The 18,318-nt window shown below is 40.5% G+C and overlaps 1 protein-coding gene across 2 annotated transcripts in view; it reads left to right on the top strand.

Annotated features, from left to right (window-relative positions):
* EPG5 (ectopic P-granules 5 autophagy tethering factor) overlaps nt 1–18,318 on the top strand; it is a 121,450-nt gene that overhangs the window by 97,817 nt on the left and 5,315 nt on the right. For both annotated transcript variants that reach the window (XM_055102749.2, XM_003830200.5), the window contains exons 36-43: nt 526–701; nt 3,524–3,709; nt 4,265–4,474; nt 5,514–5,658; nt 10,933–11,175; nt 12,496–12,712; nt 13,210–13,425; nt 15,599–15,713. In XM_055102749.2, coding sequence (XP_054958724.1) covers nt 526–701; nt 3,524–3,709; nt 4,265–4,474; nt 5,514–5,658; nt 10,933–11,175; nt 12,496–12,712; nt 13,210–13,425; nt 15,599–15,713 — 1,508 coding nt within the window. The remainder of the gene's footprint in view (nt 1–525; nt 702–3,523; nt 3,710–4,264; nt 4,475–5,513; nt 5,659–10,932; nt 11,176–12,495; nt 12,713–13,209; nt 13,426–15,598; nt 15,714–18,318) is intronic.

The raw sequence follows: 18,318 nt of genomic DNA, 5'->3' as shown, positions 1-18,318 counted from the left end.
TTTTCGATAACAGCTATCCTAACAGCTGTGCACTGATATATTGTTGTGGTTTTAGTTTGCATTTCTCTAATGATCAGTGACGCTGAGCATTTCTTCATGCACCTATTGACCATTTGTATGTCTTCTTTTAAAAAATGGAACATTTCCTTTTGAGGGATTTTGGATTTCTCCTGAGTGCCAAATGAATGAAGCACTAAATGTGTAAAACTGAATACATACTGAGGGCAACAAGCTGTAGGAGTGTATTTCAGTTAAAAAGCCATACATTTAGAAATTTTAAAGAAAAGCTGATTATTTCCCACATAGCATCTGCTCATTCCAGTTACCCGAGTGGGTAATTAAAGTACCATTCTTTATTACTAATCTGCCAGTAGTCCCCTTAACCACTCTCCCTACATGAAAATCTTTGAAATTGGGTCAATCATGAGAACCTTAGATTTTAGACTTTTAGTTCAAATTTGCTTTTTTTTTTTTTTTTAAAGATAAACCAAAGGTCTTCAGCTCTATTTTCTTTTCACATTCTAGATAAGCTGTTGCCAGGTGATGCAGGAGCCCTTTGGTTGCACCTGATGCATTATTGTGAAGCATGTACAGCACCCAAAATGCCAGAGTTCATTCTGTACGCTTTCCATAGCACATACCGGAAACTGCCATGGAAGGACCTGCACCCTGACCAGATGCTCATGGAGGCCTTCTTCAAAGTAAGCCCTTCATTCCCGGCATCGCAGCCTAGAGACATCTGGCTTCTAGGGAGCAGCCTGGTCACTGTGGTTGTTAGGCATAGTGGCAGTGTGTGCTAGCGTGGACCGTGAATACATTCTGTGTTGCCTCGGTGGTGCCTGTGGAAAACAGTGTCTTGTGGAAGTCATTTTATTGTGCTAAAACATCTACAGGACCATTTTTAAAACCCAGAGAAAGATTTTATCTATAATATGTCAGTCATCCCCTAGACTTTGTCACGTGTGAGTACGTAGTTTAATGCCTCCGTTATGCTTAATCTTGGTTGTTATTGATGTGTTTGTGTCATTACAGTTTGTGTCAACAACTGCTTATCGTTAAATGTTCTATTAAAGAAAATGTAAATTGGTACTGAAGCTATTAGTTTCTTTTAGCAGTTATGCAAGTGAATAATTTGATTATAGGAGATAAAATGCATTGTGACAACCGATGATGCATCATAATCGTGTGCAGACCTGAAATGACTTAAAAAAAGAGAGTGCATGCGAGTCTTTGCAGTAGAAGCAATGGTTACAAAACCAGAAAACAGAGAGTGTAGTGTAACTTACATACTAGTCAGGAATTTGGAGCTGTTATTGTTTTTCTTCTTTTTTTTTTTTTAATTACACTCTTGTCTTAGGTTTTTATGGTAGTTTCAGTTCATTTGTTCATAGTCTCATCAGTTAGTTTGTGTTTACTCTTACTGTCACATTTATTGTTGAGACACCTTAAGTGCTTTGATACAGATCTACAGTTATTTATGAAGGTTAGCAAAATATACTTAACTTTTTTAGTGCCCTTAATGGAACCCCATCTGTGCTGCTCTTGTCAGCCACTCAGTAGCTGAAATGCAAGAAAAGCTGAGGGCAGTTGTTCTAGAGAAATCCAAGGCTTAAGAATGATTTTATAGCTAGATTTAGTATATGAGACAGGCATTAAGTAAATATTTATCACCATTATGAACATACTAGAGAAAGGTGGTTTAAAGAACTATAAGATGGAGTTTAAAAAAGGATGACCTTAACTATAAGACAGATTAGATAGTAGCACAGCCTGTTAAGGGATGCTGTAGACTCTGTCTCTAGGAGTTTTATTCTAATGGCAGATGACCCTGACCACCCCAGAAGCTGGGGATCTTTTAATTCTTTGTGTCTTGTTGGCATAATAAACTATATTTTTTTGGTGGGGTTGAGGGTGAGGATAGAGAACAGATTATAATGGACAATGAAGAATCATTTTCTAAAAGGAAGAGAATTAGTAGTTAGCATAATATAATAACAGTAATGAGAAGAAATGAATCATCACCAAATTCCATTGATCATGATTTTATAAATAGACTAGAGCTTTTAATCTTCATTTTGAAAGGAAAAATTCATGAGTAGCCATGTTTTATTTTAAACAAATTAGAAGTATTTAAATAGCTTGTAAGAGATCTTTGAGGTTTCTTATATACTTTATAGTACATCTGTTCCTCATTCTCTAATTTTTTTTTTTTTTTTGAGATGGAGTCTTGCTCTGTCACCCAGGCTGGAGTGCAGTGGCACGATCTTGGCTCACTGCAAGCTCCTCCTTCCAGGTTCTCGCCATTCTCCTGCCTCAGCCTCCCAAGTAGCTGGGACTACAGGTGCCCACCACCATGCCCAGCTAATTTTTTGTATTTTTAGTAGAGATGAGGTTTCACCATGTTAGCCAGGATGGTCTCAATCTCCTGATCTTGTGATCCGCCTGCCTTGGCCTCCCAAAGTGCTGGGATTACAGCTGTGAGCCACCGCACCCGGCCTCTCATATTTTAAATAGAATTTAAACATGCAGTCATCAAAAATTGTAAAGACTAATAATACAGAGACATTGTTATAATACAGCATTACATTAAAAAGGGAATATAGGCCGGGCGCGGTGGCTCACGCCTGTAATCCCAGCACTTTGGGAGGCTGAGGTGGACAGATCACCTGAGGCTGGGGGTTCAAGACCAGCCTGACCAACATGGAGAAACCCGGACTCTACTAAAAATAAAATAAAAAATAAGCAATAAAATAATAAAATAAAAAATTAGCTGGGCATGGTGGCAGGCACCTGTAATCCCAGCTACTCAGGAGGCTGAGACAGGAGAATTGCTTGAAGCCAGGAGGCGGAGGTTGCGTTGAGCCAAGATCGTGCCATTGCATTCCAATCTGGGTAACAAGAGTGAAACTCCATCTCAAAAAAAAAAAAAAAAGGAAAAAGGAAAAAGGCAATATAAATAATATACACTAGTGTAGTGGATCTCAAAGTAGTGTGGTCCCTGGGACAGCAGCATCAGCATTACCTGGGAACTTACACATTCTGGCTCCCAACCCATACCTGCAAAATTAAAAGCTCTAGGGGTAGGCCCAGCAGTCTGTTTTAATACACCTTCCATTTAGTTCTGATGCACACTTAAGTTTGGGAACTACTGACTAGTAAATTTCAACTTTGCCCTGTCCTGGCACACCTGAGGATTCTGATACACTCCCTGCAGCTCCAGTGACTTACTGTGGCAGCGATTCTCCACCCAGGTTGGGGTTAGGGAAGGTCATTCCTCGCTTATTAAGAATGATTGGAATAAATGCTGAAATCTGAACAGACAAACTAAAATATACACACATACACTGTGGAAGGAAAGATATTACAAATATTAAGTCTAAATCTCTAGGAGGTGGGATTCTAAGTGATATAATCTGGGGAAAAAGTGTTTTTTAAAAACATAATTATGAAACAATTTACATACATTTGCCAGATACATAGATAGCAGAAGGCAACACAATGATTTTAATTCATTTTCTTTTAGGTGGAACGAGGAAGCCCCAAGAGCTGTTTCTTATTTTTGGGGTCTGTACTCTGTGAAGTCAACTGGGTTAGTGTGCTCTCTGATGCCTGGAATTCCAGTCCCCACCCAGAAACCCGCAGCATGATTGTCTGCCTCCTTTTCATGATGATTTTATTGGCAAAGGAAGTTCAACTGGTAGACCAAACAGTAAGTTTGGGAAGCTTATGGCAAAAATTCGGCAAGGCTGCTTAGATCTTTGCTTTCTACTAGGTCGTAGTTTTTCATTTGTTTTTCCAGTGCCCCTATCAGTGTGAACAGATGCTTGGCATATGAGATGTACCTTTAACCAGATGCCTGATTTTCTTGGATAGCTCATTATCTGATTCTAAATTATGCAAAGAACCACACTGAGTTAGAATGTATTAATCAACTTTATTTTGTATCTCATTAATATCTACTTCAATCTCTTGTATGCTTCTTGAAGTCAATTTTGGCATGTCCCACCAGAACAGAGAGTTCTTTTGAAAGAAAAGAACCTGGGTTCCAGATACTCAATACATCTTAATATGAATGTGTTTTTGCCAAAACTTTGGTTATTTCTTTCACTAGTACTCCTAACTCGAGTAGGTACTTACTTGATATCATAACTGTTCTGTGCTTACCATAGGCCATCTTAGTAGTTATTCCACAGACTAGTTAGCAACACATATTTCTGGAAAAATTGGGGCTCTGGAACTAAAGGAATATGTGTTTTATTTTTAGGATTCACCTTTACTTAGTCTCCTTGGACAGACAAGCTCACTTTCATGGCATCTTGTGGATATTGTGTCGTACCAGAGTGTGCTAAGTTATTTCAGCAGCCATTACCCGCCGTCTATCATCCTGGCAAAAGAATCTTATGCTGAATTAATCATGAAGCTCCTAAAAGTGTCTGCGGGCCTTTCTATTCCTACTGACAGCCAGAAGCATCTTGTAAGTTGAGAGGTAGTTTAAAAGGCAGGGACTGTTCTTGGAGATTGGTAGTAGCATAAGTGCTACAAAGGACAGTCTTGAAGCTAGGAAGTGCTCAGCAGAGGAAGTCGGAGGATGTGTATTATCATATACTCATCTTTTGGCCTTGTAGATCTTTTGGGTTGAATTCTCCCTTTGGGTGAACCTTTACTTACTAGCAATGTCACATGTCGATGAAAGGTCAAAAGGATTGAGGGCTGCCAGCAAGCTGCTGGTTTCATGATCTGAATGTCATTGGCAGCAGAATAGCAGGGAGGGAGGAAGGTTGGTAATATGAACTTAGGCTTGACAGGGCAAGTCCCTCAGTTTTCTCATCTGATTAGAAATAGTACCTTGCAAAGGCTGGGTGCGGTGGCTCACGCCTGTAATCCCAGCACTTTAGGAGGCCAAGGTGGGCGGATCACCTGAGGTCAGGAGTTCGAGACCAGCCTGGCCAACATGGTGAAAGCCCATCTCTACTAAAAATACAAAAATTAGCCGGGCATGGTGGCAGGTGCCTATAGTCCCAGCTACTCGGGAGGCTGAGGTAGGAGAATCGCTTGAACCCAGGAGGAGGATGCAGTGAGCCGAGATCGTACCACTGCACTCCAGCCTGGGCAACAGAGTGAGACTCCATCTCAAAAAAAAAAAAAAAAAAAAGAAATAGTACCTTGTCTCAAAGTGGTGTTTCGAGGATTGAATTCGATAATGAACATAAAAGTTTTTGGAAAAGTTTCTGGCAAGTAGTTAGTGTTTGGTTAATGTTGTTATTCTTGTAGTAAAAAAGGAAGAGTATTCTGCCACAATTTGGGAAAACATGGGCCCTGGTCAAAGTGTTACCATAGATTTGCCTTTCACTAGGCCCCTTGGGCCACGTGGGACTAAGTCTTCATGTGGCTTCCTGTTCTGTCCCCTCTACTCCCTACCCAAGCATTCATTGCAGTGCCATGCTCCCAGGAAATATGCAGTTAACACTCCTTGCTTGGATTCATTTGAATGATTTTTTTTTTTTTTTGGTTAGGATGCCGTTCCAAAATGCCAAGCTTTTACTCATCAGATGGTTCAATTCCTCAGCACCCTGGAACAAAATGGAAAAATCACCTTAGCAGTCCTAGAACAGGAAATGTCTAAGCTCTTAGACGATATCATTGTCTTTAACCCGCCCGGTAAGTGACCAGTCGGAAGTCCTGCATTCATTCAGTCAATGCATTCCTGCTGCGCGTAAGGCACTGTGAGATCAGGAGGATGTTCAGGACACTGGCACTCCTCTTTCCAGAGAAGCAATGGTCAGAGAGGTGTTTGGACACCAGGGACTCAGCAGTGGGGAAGGATTGACACTGGCAGATGCTGTTGGGTGGTGGGCGAGACCGACCTTTAAGCTGGACAATGGGATCTAATGATTAGGAGATACCAGAGACCTTTCAGTGAGCAGCATTTCTAGGGATTTTGGCTTTTAACTGGGAGGGCACTTCAGAATCACCTGTAGACTTGTCAAGAAACTGTCTGGAGAACCTTCTGCTCCCAGCAGTTTGGTGGACTAGACATACTGCCTGCCTCTCCTGCTGAAGATAACTGGGTGCTGGATGAAATGTTTTTAAGAAACTGGAAATTAAATTTATTAGTGGAGTGGCAAAAAGGTAAGGGAACCTCAGAGGCCAGAACCTAAGTGAAAGGAGAAACCCATAAAGGTAGGTGGAGTTCTGAGGCTGCTGTCACCCTGAAGAATTTTGCTGAATATGTTTGGATATTAGGGGGAGGTGGTAAAGCCCAGGGCCTGCCTAAGATGGGAGCCTAAAAGGAAGTCCAATGCATAATCCACAGGGTGACATTTTTACTGTAAAGATAAGCTAGAAGTAAACCTCCTCTTGTGAGAGGAAGGCAAAGACAGTTACCTGTTTTGGCCTCGTTGTTAGGTTAAATGTTTATGCAGGAAAAGAGATATCTGTTTTGAGAATTGATAACAAGCTGACCCTCATGTGGTTTTGAAGCAAGAATTCAGACTACCTAGATTGTTAAAAACAGCAGTAATAACAACAACCTCAATCTAAGAATTTAGAGTAGTTCTGGGTTGGCAGTGCCACCAGCATCTGGCAAAAAGCAAGAAACCCATCTTTAACTCATGCCTCAAAGTTCCAAGAAACTCACAGTAAAAAAAGTCACAAAACACACAAGGAAACAAGGTACCATGAGCAAAGTAATAGAAAACAACAGCAGCGTCAGAAATGAAAAGATTGAAGATAGTGGAATAATTAGTACAGTAAGCAAAAAAGTTATTTTTATTATATGCTGAAATAGGAGAGGATTGAAGATATCAGTAAGAAGCAAGGGATTGTAGAAATATGCAGATTTGAGAGATTTATATAATTTAGAAATGAAAAATATAAAGATTATAATAAAGTTAATGGATAAGTTCAACAGTAGATTAAACCCATCTGAAGAGAAAATTGGTAAACTGGAAAATAAAACTGAAGAAAATACTCAGATTGCAGCACAGAGGAACAGAGAAGGAACGTAAAAGTGAGCTGGGCATGGAGGCGGAGGCAGGAGGATTGCTTATGCCCAGGAGTTCGAGGCCACAGTGTGCAATGATTGTGTCTGAATAGCCACTGCACTCCAGTCTGGGCAAAATAGTGAGACCCCATCTCTAAAACAAAAAGAATGTGAAAGTGAGGTTAAAAGGCATAGAGGATAGGCTGAGAAGGTTTAATATACATCCTATTATCCAAGTAGAATTCCAGAAGGAGAGGAGATACTTAACTGGGGAGAAGCAATATCTGAAGAGATAGCAAGGCTGAAAATTTTCAGGGCTGATGAAGACAGCAATCCTCAAATTCAGTAAACCCAGCAAATCCCAAGTAGGATATATGGAAAGAAATTCAAACCTGTATACACTATAGTGAACCTGCAGAAGCACCAGTGGCAAAATTAAAAAACAAAACAAAACCCTTTACATCCAGGAAGGAAAGGCAGATTACCTACCAAGGAGCAACATTTAGACTGACAGCTGACTTCTCAGTATCAATAAAAGAATCTGTAAGACAGTGGGATAATAACTTCAATGTGCTATGAGAAAATGACTCATAACCTAGAATTGTAAGCTAAGAAAAGCCACCCTTTAATGATGAAGACGAGGTAAAGAACCATACTTTCATTGAGCCCTGAGAGTGTTTGTCCCAGTAGGTGTCACTAAAGAAAATACTAAAGCGTGCTAGGAAGGAGGTTGAGTTAAAAGTGTTCTAAGGTTCTACTGCTGTTTAGTGGTCAAGAGATTAACTTTATACCTTGATTAAAGTATGAATATTAACAATTTTAAGAAATTAACCAAAAGAATAGAAATTAAAATGTACAATTTCCAAGTCAGTAGAGGGAGATAAAAAGGAATGGCCAAAGTATGTTCAGTCCAAAGAAGGCAAGAAAGGAAGCATGGAGAAAGTGAGAAAAATAACCAAAATAAGATGATAAAATTCAAATGTATTGGTAAAGGGACTAATGCTTAAGTTAAAAGACAAAGATTGTTAAGGTAGGTTAATAACCAAAAACATCTAGCTTTAAGCTGTTGATAAGAAATACATCAAAAGCCTAAGGATATAGAAAGCTTTCCACAAGATGATTATGTCAGGCAAATATTAAAATAGAAAGCTGGCATAGCTATATTAATATCAGATAAATAGATCTGTAAGGCAGAAAACTTTGTAAAAGCCAGATGTTCATCTCTGTGTATTTCTGCCCTGAAGTTGCATGACAAAGAAAAAAAAATCAGTAACTAAATAGAACTAGAGGGAAAAACACTGTGGAAATTAAGAAGCAAACTTTTAAATAACTGATGGCCAAAGGAACAATCATAATAGAAATTTAAAATACTTAGAACTGAATAATAAAATACAGTGCATCAAAATTTGTGGGATGCAGCTAACATGGGACTTATTATTTTAGCCTGTTCTCACACTGCTATAAAGAAAAACCCAACACTGGGTGATTTATAAGGAAAACAGGTTTAATTGGCTTATGGTTCTGGAGGCTGTACAGGAAGCATGGTGCTGCCATCTGCTCGGCTTCTGGAGAGGCCTCAGGAAACTTACAATCACGGCAGAACGCAGAGTGAGAGTAACACTCCACATGGCCAGAGAAGGAGCAAGAGAGAGAATGAGCGAGGGGGAGATGTTGCACACTTTTAAACTACCACATCTCTGAGAACTCTAGTATGAGAACAGCACCAAGAGGATGGTGCTAAACCATTCATGAAGGACCCACCCCCATATTCAGCCACCTCACACTAAACTCTGCTCCAACATTGGGGACTACGGTTCAACATGAGATTTGGTGGGGACACAGATCCAAACCATACCCCTTACTTTCAGGGCCTTAAGTGCTCATCATAGACTTTTTTAAAAGGTAAAAATTAAAAAGATAAGCATTAAACAGTTATTTAAAAAGATGGCAAAATTACAGTCAAAGACAGTAGAGGGGAGGAAATAATAAAGAGAAAATAAATAGGAAGAAACTAAGAATGAAGAACAATGAAACTGGTAAATGTGTGGGTAAATCTAAATGAAATCTGACTGTATAAGAGAGTAATAATAGAAATGGTTTGTTGGGCTATGGCAACAGTGGAGAAATGAAGTTAGAATGTTCCAAAGCCATTACATCATCTGGGAACCAATTAACATTAGACTTCAAAAAATCAGGAATGCATGTTTTCATTTATAGGATAACCACTGTCAGAATTTTAAGAGAGGATTTAGTTTTCAAGCTAAAACAGGGAAAAAGTAGAATAATAATCTAAAAGAAGCAAAAGAGAGAAAAAGAAATGTAGAATAGGAGGGACAAATAGGATACATATAGGAAGACAGTAGATTTAGACCCAGCTACATCAGTAATTAATTATAATAACTGTGAATGACTAAGATTGTCATACCAGATAAAACAAGGAAGAAAAAGACAACTTAGTAGAAAAAAATGGACAAGACCCTTGAAATGACATTCTGCAAAAGAAAATATACTGATCACCAATAAACATGAAACGGTGCTAAATGTTGTTAATGATCATACCTGTTTCATGTAGATATTGTAAGTATTGAGTGAGATAATATCTAAAATTTTAGCATCAGCCTGGCAAGTCGGCCACATTCAATAAATCTTATGGAAAAGAACTATCAGCAAGCAATGCTGGAGAAACTGTTCTAGAGTTGGTCAGATATGATTGAACCAGGAAGGTTGAATAATAGCTGGCCAGGGAAAGGGGAGAAGGGTGTTCTGGAAAGATCTTCATCGGAAGAGTGATAGGATCAGATATGGTATTTAGGAAAAGATTTGAGAGCCCTGTTGATATGAACAGGAATGGGAGAGACTAGGGTCTGTTGTAGTAATCTATTCCTATTAGTCATAATTAAGAGATAAAATTTAAATTGCTATTCAGTTGAAATTCAGAGATGAGCCTTTATTTCCAAGAATATTTGTACCCATAGAAATACATGAAGAAATAGACAGATATACTGTTACTATCTCTCTCAAACTTATTTTTTAAGTCCTTGCTTGATAGTAAGTAGGTCGTACAGAAAGATTAAGTGAGGGTTTATTTAACCCTGCATAAGTAGATGAATTTGTTTTGATAGATGCGATGAATAAGATCTCTCAACTTTTCCTTCCTATTGACATAAATACTGAATCCTTGTGGTGTGAAAGCTACAGTTCTACTCCTTTAGAAAAAATGTACCCAGCTTGAGGAGAGCTAGAAGAGTTGGCAAAAATTATTCCAGTTAACTCTCAGTAAAACATATTTTCTGTTTTTGAATGTGAAGATTTGCAGTTCTCTTGTAAAATGAATTTGTTCTTTTTCTTGAATTCCTCTCTCTTTACCTCCAATTTTTTTTGAAAAATTACCAGTTGGTTTACTTTCCTTATTTAAAAAACAAAGAAATAAAAGAGCTGCTGTTAGGACGCTTTACAAAGGTTTTTCCTTACATTTATATTTAGTTTTAAGTAATAACCTTTAATATGTGTAAATCACCCTAGAATATTGACAGCTGCGGCAGTGACAGTGGGTACTTTTGCTACTTGGTTTACTGAATGACTGGTGAGATCTACGTATTTGGTTTTCCATGAGCAAAGGTTGGAAAATAAAGACTGACTAGGCATGTTCTGATAAGTTACTCTTTCACACCAGCTTCAGATTTGTCTATTTATTAAGTATTGCTCTGCTATGCTGCTGTACCCAGGGAACTCACAGTAGTTCCTGCTTTTACTCTTAGTAACTGTGTGCCGCATACTATCTGTACAAACTCAACACCATCCAGAGCCTTCCTTCCGGTCCCTTGCAGTCAGCTACTAGCACTGTAAAATCTGCCTGGAGAACAGCTAAGATTGAAGCACTGTTATTCTCCTGATCACATGGATAGTACCTTTCTGGCAGCCATTCTTGAGTGTGTCTATATTCCTTTCAGACATGGACAGCCAGACCCGCCACATGGCCCTCAGCAGTCTCTTTATGGAAGTCCTGATGATGATGAACAACGCGACTATTCCAACAGCAGAGTTTCTTCGGGGCAGTATCCGGACCTGGATTGGCCAAAAAATGCATGGGCTGGTGGTGCTGCCCCTTTTAACAGCAGCCTGCCAGAGCCTGGCGTCTGTCCGCCACATGGCCGAGACTACAGAAGCCTGCATCACTGCCTACTTCAAAGAAAGTAAGAGGAGGTCATCTTACGCTCCATTGTATTGGTCTTTTCCAGAAAGATGAAAGCATTGTCATCAGGAGATATCTTTCCAGACTCTTCCCAGTGAGGGATTTGCCATTCTAATTTTCTGCTCTACAAATGTTGTGGATGTTTCTGAATATACGTATTTTTCATAAAGATCTGCAGTTAGCATGAGAACCTGTGGCCATGTCTGTTGGTACAATCACATTTCAAGGGAGAAAAGCTCTAATCCACTTCACGTTAGTTTTGGAGGGTCAGACCAACCAGTTATGATATGCAAATTGTGTTGTGTCACAGGCCAAGTCATAGTCCTCAGAACAAATGCTATATACCAGGATCTATATAATCATGGTCCATGAGGTTAATTTTCCCTGTTTTTGTCACTTTTGGTAAAAGGAGTTTTCATAGAAGTTTTTAAAATTGCTGCTTATCAGACCTTTTAAAGCATTATGAAGGGCTCATTCATTGTCACCCCTCCTTTTTAAAAATCTGTTTTACTTTCTACCTCTAAACTGTCAGACTCTGGAAGCGGCTTAGTCTGATTAAGAATTGCTGAGAACAGCACTTCTTAACTCTGATATCCAGATAACACATCACACTGCAGTCAGTGGGAGAGAAGCAGGAGTGAGAAGGAGGGTATCGGAGCAAGGATCCAGAAAGTGCCCACAACCTGCCATCTGCCCTGTCCTGACCACCTATGAACAGCACATGTCCACCCATGGAGGTGGTGTGCATGTCACCATGCCACCCCACCCTCACTCCCCCGAAGAGTGGAGAACCATTAGGATAACACTGCTATTCCAAACTCATGTGTGTTACTAAAAATCAAACAGTTTCAATACATGAGTTAAACTAAGCTTTGATAAGTAAAACTACTCACAGATTGAGTGATAACAGTTTCCCGTCGGAAAGCATAAGTGTTCATATGTTCTTAAAAAGGGTATTAAAGTTAAAATTCTTAACTGACCAGGACAGGCAGTGTCTACATGTGGTTTTAAGGATCATAATGTGATAGAAAGGTGATTTATACGTATGCAGCCCTGAATTCTGATTTCTTAAACCTTTCTGGTGGCTACGCTGGGGACAGGCATCTGGCCTGAGGGCTATCCAGTCTGAGCCCTGAGGTATATTTGACTTTTGTAGCCTCCAAGGTCACTGTAAGAAAGGTTGTCTTGACATGAAGCTTATTATCTCATAGGTTGCTATGTCAAAAAAAAAATCATGAAGCTTAAAGTGAAAATATTTGCTAGAGTTGTCAAGTAATTGGATTCTTGCCTATATCTTGATGTCTCTTCCTCATGTTCTTAGGCCCTCTCAATCAGAATTCAGGATGGGGACCCATTCTGGTATCCCTTCAGGTTCCCGAGCTCACCATGGAAGAGTTCCTGCAGGAGTGCCTCACTCTGGGCAGTTACTTGACTCTTTACGTCTACCTGCTTCAGTGTTTAAACAGCGAACAGACTTTAAGGAATGAAATGAAAGTGCTGCTCATCTTAAGCAAGTGGCTGGAACAGGTGTACCCAAGGTACGTTGGCCCTCAGGCTGTTACATCAAACTTGCTGTATTTGGTTAACTTGGAGTTTAGAGCTTAAGTCTAGCTTTAAGTACACAGAACCAAGTGGTGCATAAAAAATAAGGTTTTAAGGTATGGTGACAGTTGTTTTGGAAATATTCTTAATTAATGGGCTAATCTTCTGAGCAGATTTTTTGTTTCCTAAAACTGGCACTTTGAAACACCAAGCATCAGTTTCCTTACCAGTTAAGTGGAGATAGTAACCCCTACCTGATAGGGCTGTCATGAGGATGAAGTGAAAGAACACAAAGTTCATCACAGTGGCGTGTAGTAGGTGTTCCACAGATGGCGGGTGTTATAATCCCATGGCTCTATTAACATCAGCCGTTAGCCTATGCTTTTGAAGTACTGACTGTCTCCTATCCTTAAAACTCTGGTGTGGACTTGCAGTTAAATGGGAGTGGGAAAAATTTACTTCTAATTTTATTTTCCTCCGGTGCCTCCCCTAGCTCCGTGGAGGAAGAGGCAAAGCTGTTTTTGTGGTGGCACCAAGTCCTTCAGCTCTCCCTCATTCAGACAGAGCAGAATGACTCCGTCCTGACAGAATCTGTCATTCGAATTCTGCTCTTGGTTCAGAGCAGGCAGAACCTCGTGGCTGAGGAGAGACTCAGCTCTGGGATCTTGGGGGCAATTGGGTTTGGCCGGAAGTCGCCTTTGTCTAACAGGTAAGGAAGCGCCTTTCTAACACTGTTGTTCTAAATAGGCCTCAGCCATCTGTACCTACTTACAGGTTGTGATATACTTCAGTAGGTTTTTCGACTTAGGATCTAGGTTCTCCAGAAAGATTAATGGAAAAAAAAAAAAACAGAAAAAAAAAAAAACAGAGCCTGATTACATCTTTACATTCTAAAAAGCATTTTTATTTTGTCTTACCTTTAAAAAAAAGTTTCAGTTCAAACAGTATTTTTAATAGTATCTCCTGTTGTGTTTGGGCTTTGTAACCTAACTGCACTACTGATTTCTTTTTGGTTTTGAGCTAGTCATGGACGGTATGCGAGCATAGTTTAGAAGCCAAGTCAGCTGGGCACTTGAGGCATTCAGGGAAATCCAGAACCTGTGAAGGACTCAGTCTAGTGAACTGTAAAGTCTTCAAGCTGGGTTAAGATCTGTTGGTGGCCAGGCGCGGTGGCTCACACTTGTAATCCCAGCACTTTGGGAGGCCAAGGCAGGCAGATCACTTGAGGTCAGGAGTTCGAGACCAGCCTGGCCAACATGGTGAAACCCCGTTTCTACCAAAAAATACAGAAATTAGCCGGGCATGGTGATACATGCCTGTAGTCCCAGCTACTCTGGAGGCTGAGGTGGGAGAATCGCTTGAACCCGGGAGACAGAGGTTGCAGTGAGCTGAAATTATGCCACTGCACTCCAGCCTAGGTGACAGAGTCAGACCCTGTCTAAAAATAAATAAATAAATAAATAAATAAACACAAATACAAAAATTAGCTGGGTGTGGTGGCAAGCACCTGTAGTCCCAGCTGCTCAGGAGGCTGAGGCAGGAGAATTGCTTAAACCCAGGAGGCAGAGGTTGCAGTCAGCCGAGATCACACCATTGCACTCCAGCCTGGCCAACAGAGCAAGACTCCGTCTCAAAAAAAAAAGAAAAAATGAATAAAAGGCCTGTTGGTAAGAAGGATAAGTAATGAGAAGCAAGTCTGGATTTTTGTTGCAAAAAATCCCAAGGCATGAAAGAATTTGCCATTAGCTCCTGTTTTCTCTCATAATACTTACTTACATCATGGTTTCCTTTTCAAGCCCTTGTCAGTGTTGAAAAGAGTTTGCAAACTTGATGATGTCAGCATTCTTGTGGAATAGCCCATTGTGATGTTGTAACTTTGGGACTCACTCATTCCAAACCAGTTAACGTCATGTTTTTTTGTTTGCAGTGGAAGATAGCAGGACTGCGAGATTTTGTTTTACTTAAATTTGGCTTGTGTCTTTTATGCTTTTTAATTGTGGTAAAATACACATAACTTAAAACTTTCCATGGTAACCATTTTTATATGCACAATTCAGTGACATTTAGAACATTGACAGTGTTGTTGTAGCCATCACCACAATCTAGCTTCAGAACATTTTCATCACTCCAAAAGGAAGCCCTACACTCATTAAGTAGTCACCTCCATTCCCTTTAATCCCCGTGTCTCTAGCAACCACTAATTGACATTATGACTTTATGTATTGAATCCTATTTTGGACATTTCATATAAATGGAGTCATATAATGTGTGGCCCCTTATGTTGGACTTTTTTCACTTAACATAAAGTTTTCAAGGTTTATTTATGTTGTAGCATGTATCCATACTTCATTTGTTTTTATGGCTGAATAATATTCCTTTGTATTCCACATTTTGTTTATCCATTCATTAGCTGATGGACATTTGGATTGTTTCAACCTTTTGGCTATTGCAGATAATGCTGCTATGAGCATTTGTGTACCAGTTTTTGTTAGAACATCTGTTTTTAGTTTTTTGTGTATACCTAGGAGCAGAATTGCTGGGTCCTATGGTAACTCTATGCTTCACTTGTTGAGGAACTGCCAAACTCTTTTCCCTAGTGCTTGCACCATTTACATTCCCACCAGCAATGTGCAAGGGTTCCAGTTACTCCACATCTTTGCCAACACTTTCATTCTTGAATCTGAATTATACATATATTGTTTGGATGGTGATAATGGATAAAACTTCTTCTTGATCATATTTAAGATTTTCCTGAGAAGGTCAACAACACAGTAGATCTGGAAATGTGTTCATCTTGTTATGTCATAGAAAATATGGTGTTTATTTCAAAATGCTTACTTTAATAGCCATTTACTTCTTCTGACCTCTCCCTAATGCCTAAGGTTCCGAGTGGTTGCCCGAAGCATGGCTGCCTTCCTTTCAGTTCAGGTTCCTATGGAAGATCAGATCCGTTTGAGGCCTGGCTCTGAATTACATCTGACCCCCAAAGCTCAGCAGGTCAGTATATACAATGAAGGGTTAGAAGTTTGCCTGCACATCTTCCCTAGGAGGCAGGGAGGTGGCAGCCGTAGCCTGTGCGCGTCATGACATGATGCTCTGTGGTGGTAGCACAGTGTTCCCTTTCATGTGCCCTACTTACGGGAAAATGGTTTCACGTGCCAACCTCCAAATTTTTGTAGGCAGTTGTCTAGATCGCTGCTACTGTCATTGTAGAAAAGTAAAGCCAAACGAAAAGTCTGTCTAGCATTAAATTTGGTTCTGATAAGTGTGAATATGCACTTATCTACCACATGCTTGGGCTGGGGCAGGGGCTGGAGCTGGGGACTGGGATCTCGCACACAAGATGTGGCTACAGTTGGGATGGATGGAAATTAGCTGAGCTTTAGCTTGGAACTGAGAAAGTAGTTCCTGTTTTGTGAGTCTGAAGGCTGACTATTGTTGGCTGATGCTAGAATAACCTAACATGGACAGAATGGTAGGTAGAAATTACAGCTTCTTCTAAAAACATGGAAGGCCACATTCCTATAACCTATGGACATGCTGGCCAGGTACAAAGGTGCACAGTAAAAAATGATGATCAGCATTCGTGAGTACTCCCTCTGTGCCAGGTACTATTATAAGTTTTAACTCGACCAATATTAATGAGTTAAAGCTTTAACTCATTTAATCCTCATAGCAATGCTATAGCACAGAAACGATTTTATTTTTTAAGACAGGGTTTTATTCTGTTGCCCAGGCAGGAGTGCAATGGTGTGATCATATCTCACTGCAGCCTTGAACTCCTGTGCTCAAGCAATCCTCCCACCTCAGCCTCCCAAGTAGTTAGGACTACAGGCATGCATTGCCACTCCTGGCTAATTAAAAATTTTTTTTGTAGAGACTGGGTCTCGCTTTGTTGCTGAGGGTGGTCTCAAACTCCTGGCTTCAAGCATTCCTCTTAGCCTCAGCCTCCCAAGTGTTGGTATTACAGGCATGAGCCACTGCATCCAGCTGGGAACTATTATTATCCTGGTTTTTTGGATGAGGAAAGAGAGAGAGAGAGAAAGGCTAAGTAATTTGTCCCAAGTTACACACCTAGTAAGTGTTGGGGCTGGAAGTCACACTGGCCAGTCTGGCTCCAGGCCTCTCCCATTCCCTGCTCTGCAGGGCTGTCTCTGTAAGTGCTCAGAGCTTGAACACCTTAGCTCCTCTGCTGGGGCAACTTTGTCATGTCTAAGCCAGCCACATGCAATGTCAGATCTTGGTTATTAAGAGCAAGGATCAGACAGAATAATTAGCAGATTAGCAGGTTCTCCACAGGGATCTGGGCTTATAAAATAGCTGATAGTTGTCACTCATTGCCTAGACAGCTGCTGTTTGAATCGCCTGTTGTCTTACATGAAACATCCCAGTGGGCAGATGAATATCCTGAGGGCAGGTTGTGAAGTCAGTGAGATGCAGGGTGTATTTGAGAAGACTACGTCTCCTGTGGCCACCAGTACCTGCAGCATCAGTTTCTTGCTTTAGCTGGGGCCCTGGGCTGCCCAGGCCTGGCCTCTTTGCCTTCATTTCTTTAGACTTAAAGTGATGACTCCCTGTATGTCCCATACATACTTGTCATCAGGATTTTCAGATTTGAAGAAAGTTGTCTTTTTAGAAAATGATTATCGTTAGGTAAACTGTCAAAGTAGACTATTTGGGGGACTAAATTTAAAGAAGGAAAGGAGAGGGAGAGAGACAGAGGGACACTGTGGTTCATGGGAATGTCTGTCCCAGTTGATTCCTATTCTTAAATTGAACTCTGTTTACATAGCTCTTAATTTGGTACCCAGATACCTTCAGTTTATTTTCAGCCCAAAGACTTCCATCTACAGCCCTCCTGGTAGTTAATTTCTAAAATTCTGGTTTATTTATCATCCTCAAAAAAATCCCCTCTCTTATGGTTTTTGAATCAAGCACATTCCATCTTTTAATACATATTTTCTAGTGCAGTGGTTTCTGTAAAAGGGACAAGGAGGGAGTGGGGCACTCCATGGTGGGGGATGTGCCCCAGTGAGGAGGGGAACACCGTCAGAATCCTGGGGTGGATGAGCTTGTTAAGTTGGAAAACAAAACTCCTCACCCCAAAAATCAAGAGCCATTGTTGATTTTTTGTTTTCTCCATATACAGTCTCTTCCCCTTCTCTTCTCCTACTATGAAGAAAGGAATAATCAAAATTCTGGAGTCAAAGAATGCTTTTCTTGCCTTCCTCTGAAGAGAGGCATGGAAACAGTTTCTGCCATGATTTTGTGTCATTTGTCAGATGGATTCGGGAGGAACCTATGTACTTCATGCTTGTTGGCTGATTTAACAACCTTCTCACTTACTCTTGGCAGCACTTAGCAACTGGTTCCTCTAGAATTCCTTTCCGTTAGACAGTTTCATATAACATTATCTCATAACCTAGGAACATACCCAACAGCAGATTGAACAGATTTCACCTTAGCAAGATGAGGCTGGTGCCTGGGATTTCCGGTTGCGCCCTAGAACGGAAGGAGTGGACAATCTGTTGGGGAGGACCCCACAGGTGGGACTGGGGAGAACAAGGACAAGGCAGGCTTTAGAAATCGGTGTGGCAGGTGA

The sequence above is a fragment of the Pan paniscus genome, chromosome 17, assembly GCF_029289425.2.
Source record: "Pan paniscus chromosome 17, NHGRI_mPanPan1-v2.0_pri, whole genome shotgun sequence".
NCBI lineage: Eukaryota > Metazoa > Chordata > Mammalia > Primates > Hominidae > Pan > Pan paniscus.
This window is presented reverse-complemented; position numbering and strand designations above follow the sequence as displayed.